Source organism: Primulina eburnea, chromosome 9 (assembly GCF_022965805.1).
Source record: "Primulina eburnea isolate SZY01 chromosome 9, ASM2296580v1, whole genome shotgun sequence".
In the NCBI taxonomy this organism is placed as follows: domain Eukaryota; kingdom Viridiplantae; phylum Streptophyta; class Magnoliopsida; order Lamiales; family Gesneriaceae; genus Primulina; species Primulina eburnea.
Window position 1 is genome coordinate 33,322,597 of NC_133109.1, and position 19,877 is coordinate 33,342,473.

At 36.1% G+C, this 19,877-nt stretch overlaps 2 protein-coding genes and 1 pseudogene across 2 annotated transcripts; 2 read left to right on the forward strand and 1 right to left on the reverse strand.

Annotated features, from left to right (window-relative positions):
- Positions 1 to 1,610: 1,610 nt before the first annotated feature.
- LOC140841864 (uncharacterized) lies at positions 1,611 to 10,775 on the reverse strand. The gene is made up of 16 exons (XM_073209578.1): positions 10,746 to 10,775; positions 10,417 to 10,575; positions 9,449 to 9,851; positions 9,153 to 9,330; positions 8,909 to 9,048; positions 7,501 to 8,164; positions 6,976 to 7,076; positions 6,692 to 6,836; positions 6,551 to 6,619; positions 6,424 to 6,469; positions 4,882 to 5,357; positions 4,009 to 4,088; positions 3,072 to 3,207; positions 2,566 to 2,752; positions 2,232 to 2,314; positions 1,611 to 1,984 (listed from the first exon to the last, which is right to left on the reverse strand). Exons 2-16 carry the CDS (start codon positions 10,517 to 10,519, stop codon positions 1,862 to 1,864), a joined length of 2,934 nt encoding a protein of 977 aa, XP_073065679.1. The 5' UTR covers positions 10,520 to 10,575; positions 10,746 to 10,775; the 3' UTR covers positions 1,611 to 1,861.
- A 1,199-nt stretch (positions 10,776 to 11,974) lies between these two features.
- Positions 11,975 to 13,322, forward strand: LOC140841867 (CCG-binding protein 1-like). Its single transcript, XM_073209579.1, has 3 exons — positions 11,975 to 12,270; positions 12,510 to 12,583; positions 12,774 to 13,322. The coding sequence occupies exons 1-3, from the start codon at positions 12,063 to 12,065 to the stop codon at positions 13,092 to 13,094; spliced, it is 603 nt and encodes a 200-aa protein (XP_073065680.1). The 5' UTR covers positions 11,975 to 12,062; the 3' UTR covers positions 13,095 to 13,322.
- A 2,075-nt stretch (positions 13,323 to 15,397) lies between these two features.
- On the forward strand, positions 15,398 to 17,154 carry LOC140840929 (protein LATERAL BRANCHING OXIDOREDUCTASE 1-like; annotated as a pseudogene).
- Positions 17,155 to 19,877: the final 2,723 nt, after the last annotated feature.

Consider the following 19,877-nt stretch of genomic DNA (forward strand, 5'->3'; position numbering starts at 1 on the left):
TGGAAGATTTTCAGGACTCAAGAAAAAAAATTGCTCCAGCAAAGACTCAGCCAGTTGCTGTGGCTTGAGAATCACCAGTTTGTGTTTAAGTTTTGTATTACATACAATTTTCGCGCTTTATACTCATGATCCATGTGTGGCTTTTTGTGGGTTTGGTTTTGGTAGATATTTTTGCAGGTTTTGTTCGAGTTGTGATTGAGTGGCGTCCGGACTTGCTTGATCAGATTTTCTATAGTTGAGAAAAGAGAGGGTTAGAATTGAGCCCTACTTTAGGGAGTGATACTTTTTTCTCCAAGTTTTTCCTACTGAATTTATTTTTGAGAATACAGGCATATGTAAACAATTCCTAATTATAGAGGCGCATAAATATTTTTGGTAGTTTCGAAGCAAGATGTTTGAATGACTTGCTAAATATATGAAATGGAAATGTTCGATACTACCTGTGGGGGCACTGTTCCTACAGGATCTGGACCATTGATTTTAAAGAAATTGGTGGATTCCATGTATGTGTATAAATCTGGGTCGTAGCATCGTCCGTATAACTGTGCCTTTCTTTTTCTTTCACAGCATTTCTTCTGTTCAGCGTATTTAAGCGAACTTAAACGTAAATTGGTGAAACATAAAGGAACATCATAGAACAACGAAATTTGAAGAACTTCTTTCCCCTGCATGTACACTTTTAAAAGTATTGATGGATGGATTGATATAATGATAAACGTTTGGTCATTGTATCAATCACTTTTGGGTTCCCTAACCCACCAGACGCTACTCTGTGTCGAGAAGTTGCAGCCATGATGTACGGATAGGCGTTGAAGTGATTCGTGCCATTGCTGAACTTGAGAAATTGGAATGGCTTTCAAAAATATGTACTGATGTGTGTGTACATTATACAAGCAACGATTTAATATAAACCTCCGAAGGTCAGGTCCACACTTTTGATATTTCATTGGACATGTTTAATAGAAGTCAAAAGCCTAACTTGTAATTTTAAGACATTTTTTGTTCTCCGTAACTCACAAATAACTACCCTTTTATAAAGCCTCGCCTCCCTCCAACTGTAAATTATGTCCACGAGATTGCACAAACCAGTCCATCTTTATAAAATCTACCTAGGAAATTTACTTTCTTGGGCTTAGCACCGCCATTTGTCTTCATTGGGCAGGGGCTATGAGGCTGCCACATGATGAAAAGGAAGGATATTTTGCCTAATAGCGAGACACTTAATTGTATGTTTGTCTGTTAGATTGAATTGGACATGTGGCCGGGGTTTTGCTTGCTGAGATGTTTAGGTTGGGGATCAAGTGAATGTTTTAACGTTCAGTATAATGATCAATGGGTTGTGTAAGGAAGGGAAGTTGAAGAAGGCGACTGAAGTTCTTTGAGTACATGGTGGGCAGTTTTGAAGTTTAAGCCAAATGTAGCGATATTTAACTCCGTGATTCATGGCTGTTGCACGAAACGGGAGTTTGTAGGAGTTGGCGAGATTCTTGCAACCATGAAAGAGAAAGGATCAAACCAGACTCTTATACTTATGGTTCATTGATTAGCTTGATGTGTCACAGTAGGGGGTATTCAATAATAATAATAAAAAAAATTAATCTACTTTGGCTCTTGTAAATTAGTAATCGATATTGTGACAAAGAATGATTAGAATCTACAAGAACTAAAAATCATTACAAAATTTCTCTCATAGAATGATACGTCTTATGAATCGCTACGCTACAACGAACAAGTGTCGTACACTCTGTACGGAAATAATAGAAATATTAATCAGAATGGAAAGTAGGCAATGCACCCAAGAACTGCTGCTGAGGGCCGACCATTTTTGTGTTTGTGGATTGTAAGAAAAGAAGATTCGTTTCTATTCAGGTTGAACATGCATCTTCTCGTGGATATCTGTCATAACTTCACGTAACTCAGGGAAAATGGATATTAGAACAAGTTCCAGTATTCCATACCCGAGTTGCTTCAAACAAATTGTAGACTGAGGAAGAAGACGACAGTTAACATACGTCAAACACTCGTTTCACACAGAGATATGGCCATACAAACATAAACCCAAAACGCCTAGGAAGTGAAAAGTTCAGGACTTTATTGGAGAGGGGACACCATCTATAATTTTTTTAGAACTCTCGTGAAATTTGAACGGTTTACACGTTTCACTCCCTAGTTGGGGTGTTTTTCACTCATCGCACCGAGCTAGTTGTATTAAGTAGTAGTAAGAGCGGTACCTGAAGGAAATAGTATATATCTCTACCACAGCGTCTGTACTGCTTATGCCCGATCAAGCTAACCAAAGTGGCAGGAGCACCATCTGCATTCGGGAAAGGACAATCGGAATCAAAATGAATGAGATAAACCAATAAATCAATATAGGACAAGGACATGAAACGAACAGATCGAAACAGTGCGTCATTAGGCAACCTGGGAAAAATGAAAACATTAAGGAAACATTATAAACATGTATAAAGCTAGAGATTTATGAAAAGATGCTTAATCTGAAATTCAGATGAAGAAGTACAGTAAACCTAGAATGAAGAAAGTATATAGGAAAGTAGCACTTGCCAAAGATCATCCTCTTCACATCACTAGCTCTACGAGCAGCTTCAAGCTGTTGTTCAAAAGACCCTGGTTTTGTGATCCTCCTTCCGCCTTGTTGACTTGTTCGCGTAGATACCCGAAATGCTTGATAGTCATTGAGTAGGCTTTGAGCTCTTAATCTCAGAAAGAATGTGCCATCAGGCCAGAGAACCTACAGAAGAAAATAATCAGTAAAGTGACCAGAAAGATATGTGAAGAAATTAAGAAATTTTCAAAGCTATGGCAGAGTTAAAGGTAAAGAACTCAAGTTATACGCCAAAATTTAGTTGCAGATAGCTTAAAACTTATAACTCCAGCAGAGGAGACATCCAACTTTAGCTGAGACACCATAACTCAAGCCACGTAATGGCCAGTGCATAGATGATAATTGAAATCCAAATGCTATGATTCTCAGGCTGGCCAACTAGCGTCACGGAACAATATGCACGACTTCAGATAATGAAATAATTGGAATGAGACTCATAACTTACATTCTGGATCCATCGAATCCCTTGTGCAACAATATCCTCTCTACGAAGCCATTGAATCTGCCTTAAGATCCAGTCATCAATGGCATCTTCCATAACTAATTGCAATATTTGCTTTGATATCCAAAAAACCTGTCTCCTACAGTGAGAAGGAAAAAAAGTATATGGTACAAGGCTAAATAATGATCTGATACAACAATAGAGCTGTTGTGAGAAATTACTCATGTAATCCCGACAGCTTGCCACTTTCGATGAAAAATTCAAACAGAGAGCGACAATGCCACTTATTATTATTATTATTGGGGTGCACCAGAGGACCTTAAAAGGATATTAAAAGGCCGTAACCTTAGTCTGCACACAAATTCTCAAAAGTTGAAAAAAAAATTATATCTGAGTATATATCCCAGCTCAGCCTAAATGAATATTTGAAAAGGAACAAATCCTTGATTAGTTAACCAGAATCATAATGTTTAAACAATAGAAAAGGCCAAAAATAAGAGAAGACAATAACTGTCATGGTTCCTTTTCATTTTCATGTCTTCATTTTGACGTAAATCAGTCAGTCCATCCAACATACGGTTTGGCCATTAAAAAATGAGCCGGAATCATATATATGGAGCGTAACATCTCTTGAATATGAGGAAGTGTCAAATAAACATAAGAATTTTAACTAAGCTTCCCCAAATTTAAACTGAAAACAAGAAGGGAAGCAGAAAATTAAAAATAAAATTTGAACAAATTGATTTATTAATTTAAAAAAAAATTGCAAATGTTCGAGACCAGGGACATGGCCTATTAAAGATAATACAGTACACTTCAAGCCTCTAGTTTAATGAAAATTATGCAAGCTGGATATTTACAGTTGGATGAGTCAAAATAATACGATTTTACCATTAAAGATAAACCTAAAGAAAGAAAAGAGCAAATATGAAAGCAATACCTTAGCCAGCCTCTTCTCTTGAGCTGAAATATGTTGTCAACTAAATTCAGGATTGGAACACTTAAATTTGGTGGTGTCCACTGCAAGGGAAATATAGACTTGGTTAGAGCAAGCATAACCAAGACTGTATAACATAGGTAGAAACGACCTAAGAAAGCCACATTTTAACAATCAATAATAGCATGGCAGCTAAACTCTTTCTGAGCTAATTGGCTCCAGAAAAATTTCAGAAATCTTTCCGATGCCTGAGCACAACACAAAAGATTATCCATGTATTTAAATAAGTGAATACAATCATAACATTTCTTTTAGTACTTGTGAATGGCCTAGGAATTAACTTTGCTTTAAAATTAGTGTAGGAGACGCTCAAAATCAAACCTTTGAAGATATTTTCCATTCAGAATTAATAGCTGAGTAGATCATTTTTGAGCCTCTTCATGTGCTATTTATAAATTACTGTTAACCCACACCGCAAGACAAGTTTAAGACACAGCCAGAAATCATTTCATCAGAGGGAACTGTGACAATTCGGACTTCCACCCTCAACAAAAATAGCAATTTTTTTTACAAAAACTCAGGAGAAGTCAATGAATGATGTCATGAGTAGCTACGTTGAAATGATAGATACAAGCTAGATTGTCTGCATGCACTCATATAAATATGAACATACAAAAACTCATCACACACTCCAGTAACCTGGGAGAGGCCAAATAAAAAAGTTAACGAGAAAATCAAATAACGAAAGAGCTAACGCCATCCAAAGGAGATCGCAAAATCATGGACAGTATATTGAGACTATTATGAGAAAGGTGAAGCGAGAATGAAAAGAATAAATGAGAAAGAGAAGTGGCACTCCGTTAAAACGAATAATACCTCAGGAGGCACCTCAGTAGGATCCTTTTGGGGGACAGAGGTTAAGGCCAAACTTAGCTCTTGATATCTGGTACCATTGCTCGTTTCAGTGTCCACCCTAAAACTGCCAAAATCCTCGGAATGCAAGTCAATGACATCTACACTATGATTAACCACCCTTGGTGGATACCCCTTAGAATTCAGTTCATTGTCTGAACACCTCCCATTAGCTTTGGCAGAGGAATCAATTTCCTGTTGCACGTTGGTTTCATCTTTGTCACCTTCCTCAGCATCAGAAAAACTGTTAATTGATTGTGAGATACTTTGTCTTGTTGACAATTTATTAATATCATTTGAATTCCAGGACAAGTTTCTGCTTGGAACTGAAGATGCAGGTCCAGAAGAAGAGGAAAGTGGGCCAACCATTTTCCGCATGAGACCTTCGGAAACTCCTTTGAATTGGCGTAAAATATCATCCACAGCATCATCCACGTTAACTATTCCAGTCAAGGGTTATTTTATGACATCCAAATTTGTAGATATAGTTTGAACTCATTATTTAAGCATACAAAATTATGAACATAAAGATAAATAAGTTAGATTCCTTTAGTTTTCCTCACCGGCTATATGCTTCAAATAACCATTTGCATCCAGATATTTTGGGATTGTGAGAGAATGTTGAAATGTAATGTAATGTTTGGGTTATAAAATAATTTTGAAACTGTCCAGATAACAATTGAACAATCGATCCAATTTAAAATAACATAAACAAACAAAACTACCAAACAAAAGTGATGTGGTTCAGGCAACAGATGATCAGATGTATTGGCATGGCAAAGTATCATTTCAGATCTAAACAGTTATGACTGTTAGAAAACAGAAGGTGAAGATAACCAATATTTGTCAATGAATTTATACTCCCTATCAGGAAATAAAGATGAAGTAACAAAACTAGACTCCCAAGAACAAAAATTTCAAAATAATAGGCACATAGACAGAGGAATCGATGAGGACTTTTGATAATAAATCCATCAACTACATGATATGCGAGTTTGATCATAGTTTGTAGGAGTATCAGTAAAAGCTGTTTCTCTAAGACAACAAACTTAGAAACGATCCTACTTATTTTATAATGATACACTGTTTCTGGAGTGATAAAACATAATAAACTAGAGGAAAGAAAGTGATCCTGCTTTAAAGCGCCTATTTCTGAAAGAGGAGTAAGCAATAACACACCAGAAACATAATCATGTTGATGCTGTTTCTACACGAGAAAAACTTTTAGCTCCCAAGTAGGGAAATTTTTAATTTTTTACTCAACCAAAAACAAAGGAAAACGAATTATATGGGAAAATTATGCTCAAATAAGAAACAAGGAACCAACGGACTTGTTAAATAGAGAATTCATTCTGCAAGTATATATATAAATATATAGACTCACTCACACACACACCAAGTATCCAAATGCCATGATTGTGGCTGTAAGCAACCCGCTTTAATGTGACATAAATGTGGAAATTGAATGTATCTTAAATAACAAATAAAAGAACAGGAGTCACATACCTGCCAGAGTCCTCATCGCAGAAGATGATTTCCCAAATGAATAATTCTTCATTAATAAGAAACCATGAATTAGTAACAAAGTACCAGGTACACAATTTTATTTACAACAGAAAAGGCATATCCGAACCTGGGAGGAAGCACTTAAAAAGTCCCACACTTCATGTTGCTCGGCAACATTGGCAATTGAGAAGAGGTTCTGACAATATCTCGAAAACGGTTAATATATGAAAAGTGTAGGTAACATAATTCAGAATAAGGATAATCATACTTGGAGATATTTATCAAGCTGAATACAACGCTGGTGAACAAAGGCATCCTCGGTGCTTGAAGAAAAAATTCTTTTGGGGGGCAAATGTAATGTATAATTAGGAATTTCCTTAAGATGCCTATGCAATCGTTCAAAGTTCCTATACCTGTGGTTACAGCATCAAACAAACAATCATCAGTCAAAGAAAACGAAGTTGTTTCCCATTGATCTGGATAGAAAGTAGATCAACAAGATATGAATTCAAAGAAAATATAATTTTTTATTCAAACTGGAAGAACCCAAACCTTCTGTTCACAAACCAAGTTTTGTTGTCACCATCGGTCACAGCGATTGAATAAACTGCGAAAGAATTAGAGCCAATTTTCTCAAAGTACGCTCCAATGACCTGCAGAATCAGGGATATATAGTCAACTAAGGCGCATCACACCTTAGACAACACTAAGCAAAGGTGATCGGAAATAGTTAAACTCGGGCCTCAACTTTAAAAAACAAATCATCATGCAAAAAAGGGCAGTCATTACAGCTTGCATTGTTATATAATCACCACAATTTTACACTCATTAATTGACAGATAATAAATTAATTGAATGCGATATTATTTACTTTTAAACAATAAACGGAAAATTTGGAAGATATATCTTCTACAAACATTAATGCATGACCACAGAAAAAGAAACACAACTACTATAGAAACACCGGATAAAACTGAGGCTATAATTTGTGAGCGATATAAGGATTTTACAATTTTGTAAAACAAAGTTAAAACCAATTAAATGCAAGAACCATTAATAGGAAATTAGTGGTCTAACCCGACACCTCAGCTTTGGAGCATGCAGCTCTTCACAATGTGACGCCCTGTCTGAAGAATTCTTCATGCTATGCGCGTTAAGTTTATTAACAACTATACCATGGTATTCTGCAATGACAAGTGTGTTTCCTTTGTTTGTGAATACATCTTCCAGGTCTGGCCGAATGTTTAAATCAGAAGTGCTGTTGGATTTTTTAAGCTTATTTCTGCTTTCATGGGAAACACCAGTTGCAGCATTCTCCAGTTCATCAGTAGAAACTTTGGTTTGGAGCTTCTTTTTGTAGTTTCTACCAATAGCCCACATATTTTCAAGATTTTCAGGCATTAGAACTTCTGTTCTTCTGAGGGTTGCTGCTTCAAACACTTTTGCCCAGTCCGCAGGCCGTGGATGCATGGGATCATCCTGCATCGAACTAGATAGGCGATGTCCTGAGGTATCCAATTCCAATTTCTTTTTATAATCAAATCGAGAAACAGACATATTAGTCTCTTGATCACCAGCATGTACGGTCTTTGTTGATGAAGATTCACTGGTTTGAACATGGTCTCTACTTTTATCATGTTCATGGTTATGACCCTCCAAGTTTGGGGATTGATCAGTGGCAACATTCTTAAACCCCTCATTGTAGGCGAGCATGATATATTCAATTAACTCATTAATATATCTGGAAAGGGGAGTAAAGCTTGATTATATTTTGAATGTAAACGTACACAAAGCAAAAGAAATTATAATTACCATCATAAAATTGACAAAGATTGGGAAAGTTTACAGAATGTGGACCTTGATAATAAAATATGGCCAACAAAAAAAGTTGGTATCTAACCAAATAGCTGTGTAACAATAACCATTGAAACACAAGAATAGTAGGAATAACAATGTATCAGGGAAGGCATATTATGCAAGAAAGAGATTTACCATTAATATCTTTTCAGCTGAAGTACCTAGATTTCTTCACAAAGTTTGTATTATATATGTCACTTTCTGTGAAGTGCCATTCTTTTTGTCAACTTGGACAGCTGAAACATTTATTTCTCGGTAATTTTTTTTTGTCTAAACATGATGTCCACTAAAGAAAAGCAAATGCATTAACCAACTCACCTAGCTATTTAGTTTTTACCAGAAGAATCAGAAGATTCTAATGAGTACTGCAAACTGCATTTTTCAAAATGAAAAATTTTATTGATGAGAAAGCATGCACAGCAGCGAGAAATAGAAAAAATGTTTAACATCAGAAAAACAAGTTGTGGTTAAAATCCTCATGCACAGGACATATAAGTGGCATGTCTCTCTGCAGAATGGCATCATTCCAACATAAACCTTCTAGAGAAAACAGTTCTTCAAGGAGCATGACGACACAAATTCAGAATTTCCCAAAATGAATAAGGGATTAAAGGAAATCGCATCTCACCCAGGGCTAGCAAAATTCATTATAGGCTGCATTACCAAACAAGTTAAAAGCTCACGAGCAATGGATCTGACTATTGGGCATTGAGCTTCCCTTGGTCTTAGTACAACTGCCAAAAGTCCACCCATGAGCTGTTGAAGAACCTATACACTAAAAAGCATTAGACGTCATGAAAATTAATAAGCAAAAGAAATAAAGCATATATAACTCGCCAAACAATTCCTTCTGAATCAGAACACTTCTACACCTTGTACTCACACTCTGGAGATATCAAAGCGGGGTGAAGCTCCTTAGAGGACATGAGGTGATGTTTCAGTCTTTGGTCTCGTTCTTCAAAAGAAAATGTCCGCATAACCTCCACACCAATGGAAGCCTGGTTTCTTCTAAAAAGTTCGATGTGATCTCCTATCAAGTCTACTATATCCCTGGAAAGCAGAGATTGACGCTCAACAAATTATGTCATAATCACTTAATTGACATATTAACATACATTCATACGGCTCCAGAGGGAAAAATATTAAGAAAAAAAACACCAGAGCCCACCTTGTCAGCAGGTCAACAAGGTTTACTTCTTTAATTCTTCCAGATACTTCACCAAGCACATCCATGACTATGCCATGTATGAGCTCTGGAGCCTCTTTATCAGGTGTAATCTCAGAATACCACAAATCAATGACAAAATCATGCAAAATCTTGTCGATGAAATCCTCAATAGCTGCTTCTACAACGGGGGAATCTATTTTTCGTTTCCATTTTTTGGATGGAGGCAGAGTAGAAAGACGAGAATCATTCACAGACAACTGCTTCTGTTCTAGGCGTGACAAATAGGATGTTGGCCTGATACTCTGAACCTTCCACTGGAACTCCACCATGCTAAATAATCTCCATATTCCAGAAACCAAGAGTACCGCTATGGGTATGTTCATCAACATTGATTTGCTAGTATCTGCAATCAATGTACATATTGTCATATTCAGTACTAAGGGACGTTGTAGTATTAACAGTCTTATGAAGAGCATACTTGCAGAAGATGAACCAACCAAAACTAATATTCTTTTCCTCACTGAACCAAAATAAAAACTCACAATTTCTTCTGATTAAACTAATCTGATAAAAAATAACATTCAAGCTCATCTGAATTGGAAATTCACATAAAAAGTCATTTCACAAATTGAGCTTGAACCGCCAAAACTAATTTCATGTATCCCATATAGTACATTATCCAGAAAGTATTCCCCCTCCTTTCTCGCTTATAATTATCTTCAATTCCTCACAACTAACCTAGGGATCCCTTCTTTCACATGAAAGCAAAATCATAGCAATCTCAAAGCATTCACAACATATATTACAAGCATACAACAATAATAGCAAGAAACCACGACATGTGATGAAACAAAGTACCCGTGAAATGCAGATTCCATTCCTCAAATTCTCAACTACGGACCAATTCATTGGTGAACTACAACGAGCTTAAAATTAACACCGCGAACAAGAAAAAGTCAACAGCTTACTTGTCAAGAAATAAGTTACACCGAAAATACAGAGAGCCCACCACACCATTCGAAGCTTAGCTTCTTCAATCAGATCCTGTAAGCTCCCCATTGGCTTCCTCATTCCCCTTAAATTGATTAATTTGGAAGCTCAGAAAATGGTAATACAATTCAAGCGCCCTATAACAGAATTGATCTCGATAAATTCATCAATTGTCACAAAACAATCATTGGAACGAGCATATTTCCCCTTAAATTTGGAAAACGAAGGAGAAAATCGAAATATATTGAATTGATTTTGACGATTGGAAGGAGAGAGAACTGCGAGGGAAAAGAAAATGTTACAGCACCGTTATGTTCGTTGAACACGTCTGCGCAAATTGACTTATATATTCTTTCGGTTGGTCCAGTCCAGGTGGCTAAAATAACTTGAATTTATCCAAATTTCTTGGAATTTTTTTTCCTATTAAATTAAAAAATAACTCTTTAATCTTGGCTGTAAAATATTTTATTCGAAAACTATGCAAATTTTATATTTTTCGACTTCTTTCTCTCATTTTTTTATATATATATTACTGTTTAAGACTAATACAAAAATTTTAGAATGAAATAAATTACTCTATTTATATCTTAAAATTATTAAATATAGAAACCGATTATATATGTTGCAGCTCGTTAGTAATTATTATGATTTCTTAATTTTTTTTTCCCTCGTCCATGTGATTTTCTATCGATAAGGGACCAAATAAAGTTTTAAAAATGTACTCTAGTATTAAAATTTTGAGTAGGTCTCTTGTAAGACATTCTTACGAATCTTTATTTGTGAGACTGGTCAACTACTCTTAGCATAAAAAATAATACTTTTTCATGGATAACCCAAATAAGAGATATGTTTCACATAAATTTTTGTCAGAATTTTTATGTAATGTGTTATTTTTAAAAAAAAAAAAGAAAAGAAAAGAAAAGGTGAAGCCAATTTTATTGATAAGGGTAGGAATTTTTCTTTTAAAGCTTTGAGATAATATAGCACAATCATATTTTCTTTATTCTGCCTGTGACTTTTCATGACTCTGAACCTTCCTTGCCGTCGTCGATCAAATGTTATTATTCGTCATCGCCATCGAATCATCTCGGAATCATTTTTGAAGTTCAAATTTTCTTTGAACTCGGGAATCATGTTAACATAAGCAATACTTTTTCGAGCACCACCACCAATAATTGGCTTGAAGAATAGGTCATCACAAAGATAATAAATGAGTAGAATTTGTGGAAAAAGATAAATAAATTGGAATAAAGAATAATAATAGTGAAATAAAGAATAAAAGAAGTATTGTTATTAATATATTTAAATTATTAGAATCAGATAGATATTGATGAGTAATTGTGTGAGGTGGATTAGGATTGGGTTTCTGTTTTCTAGGACCCAGCCAATACCTTTATTATCACATTATCAACGGCCAGGATACTCCTATCGTGATATCTCGCTTAGCCAACCGTCAGATTGTCCATCGTTTTCAGAACTATTCAAAGAAAACCATCGAAATATCGCATCCTGATCCGAAGTCCAATCTTTTCCATTATATTAATAAATATCATTCCCCGCAAGCACTCAGTGTCTGTGAGTTTCATCTTAGCTGAGAGGCCAATATCAAAAGGCAGCTGAGAAGATGAATCGGGTTGTGCCCTTGAATTGTTCTTCAAACACATTTCCGGTTCCCCAGTGTTCGCAGTCGAGAAGCATTTGTGTTCCGATTATTCACTGTTCTTCAAGAAACAATGGTTACATACCAAAGCTGGAGCCTTTTAGCAGAAGCAAGATCGACAGAGCCGTCAAAGACCCGCCTCTGATTCAGAAATCTGAGAACCAAATCGCAGGTGGGTTTTCTTTCTTTTTATCCCTTTTTTTTGGAAAAAAGAAATAAGTTTTGGGCTATTGGTCACACCTTTTGGGTGATTCCATGTGTATTGTGATTTTCTTGTATGAGAATATTTCCTGCTGTTTGACAGAGTCTCTATGGGCCTTCATTATTAATTTCATTCGGATTTATTTAAGTTCTTGATGTTTGGTTATTTTCGTCTTGATTTTTATGTGTGCTTTTGATATCTATTTTCAGATTATTGCGTGACCGTTGATGGAGATGATTCTTATAGTTGCTGGCAGGCCTATTTTGAACTCAAAGATCTTGAAGTAAGCTGTTTCAGTTGGATCTTACATAATCTTGAGTTTCTAGGCGTTTGTTAAATATAAAATCATGATTCTCGCTGGCCCAAATTGATAAAGAAATCAAATTCGATTCGATTACCGTTCTTTTTCACTTCTCGCATAATTGTATCAGTATATTGAAATCTTCCGACAATACTATTTGATTGATATTCAGAAAGAGGCACCCAAGGAGGAGGTGGAAAGGTTGATAATAGAAGCTGGTGGAGTAAAATCACTCATCGGATGCATACACGGGGTCTCAGCCATTCGCAAATCGAAAAAGGAACGTGGAGGTTCGTTGATCAGGCCCTTGAAAATTGAGAACGTACGAGCCAGAAGTACCTGCCCGATCCCGGATGGGTTGCCAAAGAGTCGAGAAGAGCTGGAGGAAGAAGAGAGAGCTAGAATGCCAGACTCCCCGTTCACCAGACTCCTTCGAGCCAAAGGACGAAACCCTGCTTGGTACACCCCTGTTCCCGAACACGAGACAGATTGACGACCATTTAGTAGATGAACATGTTGGAGAGATGGAATCGAATGGTGATTTGTGTAAATTGGATTGAGTTTAGTAGCTTGATCTGTTGAGAGGTAGTGGTGGATTGGGTAGTGAGATCCTCAGTTGTGTGATTGGAAGGGTCTGACGAGTATAAATGAAAGTGATCAAGTATTTAGGTGTGACAAGTATATATATATGATGGAGGCGAGATCCTCGTGAATTTAATTACACGAACATCAGTAGAAGATTATTTCCTTTTTATTTCCAAAAAAACACTCGACATTCAAACTAAGAAAAAGAGCCCATTGATCGCCTTAAAATCGATGAAGGAACCTCGCCGGAAGTTCGCTAAAGCTTCGGCGAGGCCTGCTGAAAGCTGTACTTTTGTTGTGTATTTGGGACATTAGCATTGTGTTTAAATCTTTGTAGTTCGTTTTGTTGTGTGATCTAGATGTGAAATTTGAATCGTGAAGGCTGTAATATGTCGGATTTGGATCTTCTACTGTGTTGAAAACACAACATGCATTTTTTACACGAGATGATCACGTGATCATCTTGTGGGCATCACACCATATGAGGTAAATTTAAAAAATTGTCATATTAAACGAGATGATCATGTGATCATCTCGTGTAAAAAGTGCACAGCACCTAATGCTGTGTTTTCAACATAATAGAGGATCCAAATCCGTAATATGTCTAAACATGTGTTGATGATACCTTCTTAGGTTTTGAGAATAAAGAAAGATACTCAAGTTTCGAACTTTCATAAACAAATTATTAGCAATTATTTTTCTGCATTTATATTTCAGTTCTTTAATTATGTAAATTTACATACAGTTTTTGTGCTCATGTTGATTTTCATATGTCAAACAAAAATTTCAAAATAAATATAGTAAAGTGCAGAAATTGAAAATTTCCAAATCCAAATCCTTGAGATGGATGGTTGAAACAAAAAATAAATAAAATAAAGTGCATAATATAGTCACTCACTCTTCAAATAAATTTTGTTTAACTTACATATAATTTACGAAAATAAAAAATAAAATTTTATTTGTTTTAAAAAATTAAGAATAAACTTTTTGCCCTTAACATTCATACATTTTTTTTTATCACTAATAGAGTAATTATATATCTAATACACATCTAAAGAATAGTCCCAGAAATTCTTTTAAATTCAAGAGAAAATAAGTAATTCTGACAATATTACATCTGGTTGAAATAGATTAATGTTAGGAAAATAAACAAATCAATTGATTAAATTTTTTCACTAATTTAAAATATCTGCCTCAAAATTCTTTTAGAAAAACTTAATTTAAAAATATTTCACTTCAATAAAATATCAAACAATTTCAAAATTGAAATAGTTAGGTGGATGATGCTTATTGAGAAAATAAATAATTGCGGCACGAAAACTTCTAATTTTCTTCATCGCGTGCTCAAATGTTACTGAAAAAATAAAAATAAAAAAAATCCTCGTGAAGATTCTTTTACATAGTTACTCGATATGTAGCACATATAGATTATTGCTGATATTTGCACGAAAAGATCTCAAATTTCATCCATAAAAGAATTATTGGCTCTTACAAATATCAAATTATTAGCACTAATATTATTCACTGATCTAGGGCAATTCTTCGGATGATTATGAGAGTTTTGTTTGAGAAGATGAACAAGGAGATATATATGTAAGCTATGGCTTCCATCGGGACCTACAGATAATGAAATGAACTCGTGAATGAGTGCTGGAAGGGTGTCCATCGTGACCCCTCCAATGCTTAAGTCAGCAGGTTGAAGGTGAAAGATAATGGCAATATATGTGAGTCTCGAAGATACAAAATTCCAGAATGTTTTAAATGAGATGTATACCTGTTATTTATACGAGTAAATATCATGATTCTCTTATTTTCAGTGTCCACCTGCTAAGTATGTTAAGGTGGCTGGCCATACCCTGCTTCTGATGACTTCTTTGATATGCCAAACCCTTGTATTTCTGATAGTAATAATTGCCAAGCATAAGGTAGTTTATAATGATGCACTCGAGTGAGGTGCGTTTCTCGAGGTAGCTCGAATATAAAGTTCCCGAAAGCTTGTATGAGAGCCGGGGCGTATGGTAGCCCGGGGAGAAGATGTTATGGGCATTCAGCTGCCCTACTGCTGAAAAAATCATCTTGCACACTGACTCTGATTTGGGCTATCCATATAATATCTCGGGTCTCCCGGGTCGACTTGGTCGACCCGAGCTCTAATAGGGTATCACCGTTCACCTTAAGTGGTCTTCAAACCATCTTACAAACATTTCATCCATGGGCGAACTTGATCAAGATTACATCCAAGAACTCGAACACTGGCCTAAACTGGACATAATCCACGCCCAAGGCATCCCGTTAATCGATCTTTCGCCATATAACTTCCCACAACATGATCCCAACGGCATGGCACGATTAGTGGCTGAAATCAGCGTTGCTTGCGAGAACTGGGGATTCTTCCAGGTGATCAACCACGGGGTGCCTACACGAGTTCGTGAAAATTTTGGTTTGGCTTCTAGGAAATGTAGGTAGCCAACATGCAATAAATGCATGTCGGGTGGAATAATCAAAGTTGGCTGAGTTTTTTAAACTTGGAGGGTTGGCATATTTCGTGGGTCAACAAAGTTGGATGGAAATTGCGTGATGAAATTGTGCGGCAATTTCCTGGTTCACACTGGATGATGCATCTATAAATAGATAGATGCATCATTCGAACATTTCAAGGCATCCCATTCTCAGTTCCTCTCTTAGTATACACATATTTGATCCCAACTTGATCCCAACGGCATGGCACGATTAGTGGCTGAAATCAGCGTTGCTTGCGAGAACTGGGGATTCTTCCAGGTGATCAACCACGGGGTGCCTACACGAGTTCGTGAAAAAATTGGTTTGGCTTCTAGGAAATTCTTCCCCTTGCCGCAAGATGAGAAGAGGAACGTGAGTCGGAATGAAGTAAATCTTTTTGGATACTCTGATCACGAGATAACAAAGAATGTAAGAAACTGGAAAGAAGTGTTCGATTGTACGATAGAGAATCCGACGATCATATATGCTTCTGATGAGCCTGGTGATGAAGAGTCGAAGGAGTTGTGTAATCAATGGGCGGATTGTCCTCTAGAGTTGAGGTGTGTTTCAACTTTCAAGATTGTCTCAACTAGGAAGCTATAATATGTATCATTCATTAGTGAAGTCCCCCGAGTCCGCTTTTTACGAAAATGATTTTTCCAAGTTTCTAAAACCATTGTACATTTTGGGGAATGGATTGAGATTTATATATCGTGTTACATATTTATGTAGCATGAGGTTGTTTTTTGCTTTCACAGTGAGGCGTGTGAAGATAACGTTACAGAGATGCAAAAACTAGCCTACAGGATGCTGGCGCCCATAGCTTTAAGTTTGGGCTTGCCAGAAGATCGGTTTTATGGTTTTTTCGAGAACCAGGCGAGCTTTATGCGTCTCAACTGCTATCCTCCCACTGCAAGAAAATATGAATTCAACAACACTAAAAAAAACAACGGTTTTAAAACTATTGTGTTTTTTCTTTTAACAATGGTGTCGCAGCCTAAAAAAGCCACTCATCTTTGATGTGTTTAGCCTTCGGCCTCGATCGACACAAGGATGCCGGCACCATGACAATTCTTGCTCAAGATGATGTTGGGGTACTTGAAGTTAAGAGAAAAGCTGATGGAGAATGGGTTTTTGTCAAACCGATTCCAGATGCTTATATTGTCAGTGTTGGAGATCTAATCCAGGTTCGCAGAGTTCTGGGAGGAACTTGAAGCATGAATTTCAGATATTAATACAATGTTGGTGCAGGTATGGAGCAATGATAGATATGAAAGCGTGGAGCACAGAGTGAAGGTGAATTCGGAAAACGAAAGATTTCGATCCCATTTTTCTTAAATCCTTCACACAACGTATGGGTGGAGCCGCTGAAGGAGTTGATGGATGACCAAAACCAAGCCAAGTATAAGGGATATAGCTGGGTAAAGTTTTATGACACCTGTGTTGGAGATTTAATAAAAAATCTATAAATCATGTGATTAAATCCATATATCACAAGACGCCAGGAATTCATGTCGAATTATCAGAAAATATGAATAACAGTAAACACGTACCAGAATCCATTGATTGATCTAGCGTCAGAGTTATGGATCTTCCAAGACAGCAGAGAATCGATCACCTTATTCTTGCCTTTGATGGGAGAAGGAGAGATATCTAGAATACGTGTTCCGGATGTATTCTGTGTTATATTCTCTGTGCCTTGGGGACCATAACATTATTTATAGCCTTAGCAGTCTTCAACCCATCATAGAAGACCTAATTGGACTGGGCTTCTACACATAAGGTGGACCATACCAATTTATTTAATACTTTGGAAATCCATAATTAATTAGATCACTTTATTGGATCCTTTATTAGATAGCTTGTCCATGTACAATTAAATTATGTGAGCCCACAAAATAATTCCAACAATCTCCCACTTGGGCCACATAAGTTATCCGGATATTGTACATGCAAAAACTGAATTGAACTCTTGCTATCTAAACCAAAATATTCCTTAACAATCTGGTCTATCAATTACACCAATATTGAACCAAAGCAGTCATCGCTACATTTAAAATCACTAGACCCATCAATGATCACAATATTAGCATAATCAATAACATAGATCAAGTATGGATGTGTAGCATGGAAATACATAAATGTGATCCCAGAATAAAACCTGCATTTCCAACTGGTCCTCCTAATGACTCAAAGAGTCCAATAACAGACTTTCAACCAAATACTAAACCGCAATGAAAGTCATCACTTTATTTCAGAGTAATTCAAATAAACCTTAGTCTGTACAGAAACTTAAATCATGTCAAATGAGTCAATGCTTAGACCGAATACAAATTCCCACTGTACAGGCACATCAACTATATGGACAACACCAATGTGTGTCACATGCCCAAAAAAATCTTGGGTGGCCAACCCATGACAAACACATCCGCAAGTATAGAGTTTGCAATAACATGCTCAATTGACACACAATCACTCTGAATTATTTCCTTCCAACTAGAAACTTCATGTCAATATCTTTTGACTTTGACAAGTTTCAGTTGTTCTTTAAATATAATATAGCGGCTTTATTATCACAATTGATCCTCAATGGTTTCTTAGACCAATGATCATTACTGGTGATAAAATCCCGCAACTTTATTCGGAGTCCAAATATCCAACTATTTCCAAATGTCAGATTTTCGATGTGTGAGCATAAAATCCTCAGTTCACTTTATGTACCGCATAACCCGATTAATAATCAAATATCGGGTTTCTTAAATATCTACCCAACATTCTAATGATGTTCACAATATCTAAACAATATTCTCTATAAATCCCAATGAGATTACCACCTGATAAAATTTATATCACCACATATGTGGACATAAACATCAATATATATTTCTCAATGTTGACTTTCCAATATACTCACTCCCACTAAAGTCAACATACGAAATTAATTTGCATTTAATTTCAAATTTTCATGTATGCATAATGTCAATGTCATTTAAAATATTGATATTCGTTTTATCAAGCTTATCAATCAAGGAACTCATACCAAACATATTTGAATTTCGAAAAAATAAAAATACCACATGAATAAAGGAAAAAACTTGATTTGTCTAAACATGAAAAATCAAATTTCGTTTTTTTTTCCCAAATTCAAATACCAAAAAATAAAAAATCTCAGTTCCTAAATAAAGCTTTAAAAAAAAACCAACAGTTTTATTGTCATTTTCCATAAGATGTATCTTTCAACATCAGTTGACAACTGGCTCCTTAGGCAACTTTTTCTTTGCATGCCAATTGGCGTATTTGGGACAATCCTTCTTCACATGCCCATCAGTCCTTTTGCAAAAGAAACAAGTGATCACTTTATCTTGTTTCTGTTGCTCCATATGCTGTGAAGTCCCAGAGTTTCCTTCCTTATTGCTCCATTTCCTTTTCTTATTGATGCAATTACCTTGATAGTTAGATGCCAAGTGAGCACTTTCAATCATATCTTGTTTCAATCTCTCCTCCTCCTGAACGCACTGCGCAATAAGCTCATTCAAAGTCCACTTTTCCTTCTGGGTATTATAACTTATTTTGAATTGATTAAATTGCGCAGGCAGAGAGATCAAGACTAAATGCACGACTATGTCTTCCGACAATTCCAACTTGAATGCTTTTAGTCGAGTCACAAGATTTGACATTTCCATTATGTACTCCCTTATGTTCCCTTTCTCTTTGTACCGCATTGAAACAAGTTTATCAGAATAGTACTTGTCTCGACCTTTTCGTTTGCAGTGAAACGATCTGTTATTTGAGTAAGGAACTTTTTTAGCATCATTTTCTTCAGGAATTGCACCCCTTATAGTATCTGGAATGGAATGTTTCATAATCATCAGACTCATGCGCTTTGATCGCTCCCACTTTTCCAAAGAACCCTTTTGATCAGCAGTTCCTGAACTGGTCAAAAGCGGGGCGATCTTCCCTTAGCGCATAGTCCAAATCAATGCATCCGAGCACTATCATAACATGCTCTTTCCATTTCTTGAAGTTGGAGCCATTAAGTACTGGAATGTTGTTCAGATTGGCAGATATAAAAGATGATATAACAAAATAGAACAAAAAACTCACAATGAAATATAGTCCATGCATATATTTAAATTAAATAAATCAAAAAAATATAAGCATGCTGGTGGTGGGCCCATAAAAAAAAAGACCT

Coding starts and splice junctions, on each gene's coding strand:
- LOC140841864 (XM_073209578.1), bottom strand. CDS start 10,519: ATGAGGAAGCCAATGGGGAGCTTACAGGATCTGATTGAAGAAGCTAAG. Junction 8,165..8,908: donor ATGAATTTTGCTAGCCCTGG/GTGAGATGCGAT, acceptor TCCCCTTTCCAG/ATATATTAATGAGTTAATTG. Junction 4,089..4,881: donor CTACTGAGGTGCCTCCTGAG/GTATTATTCGTT, acceptor TTTCCCTTGCAG/TGGACACCACCAAATTTAAG.
- LOC140841867 (XM_073209579.1), top strand. CDS start 12,063: ATGAATCGGGTTGTGCCCTTGAATTGTTCTTCAAACACATTTCCGGTT. Junction 12,271..12,509: donor ATCTGAGAACCAAATCGCAG/GTGGGTTTTCTT, acceptor ATCTATTTTCAG/ATTATTGCGTGACCGTTGAT. Junction 12,584..12,773: donor TTGAACTCAAAGATCTTGAA/GTAAGCTGTTTC, acceptor ATTGATATTCAG/AAAGAGGCACCCAAGGAGGA.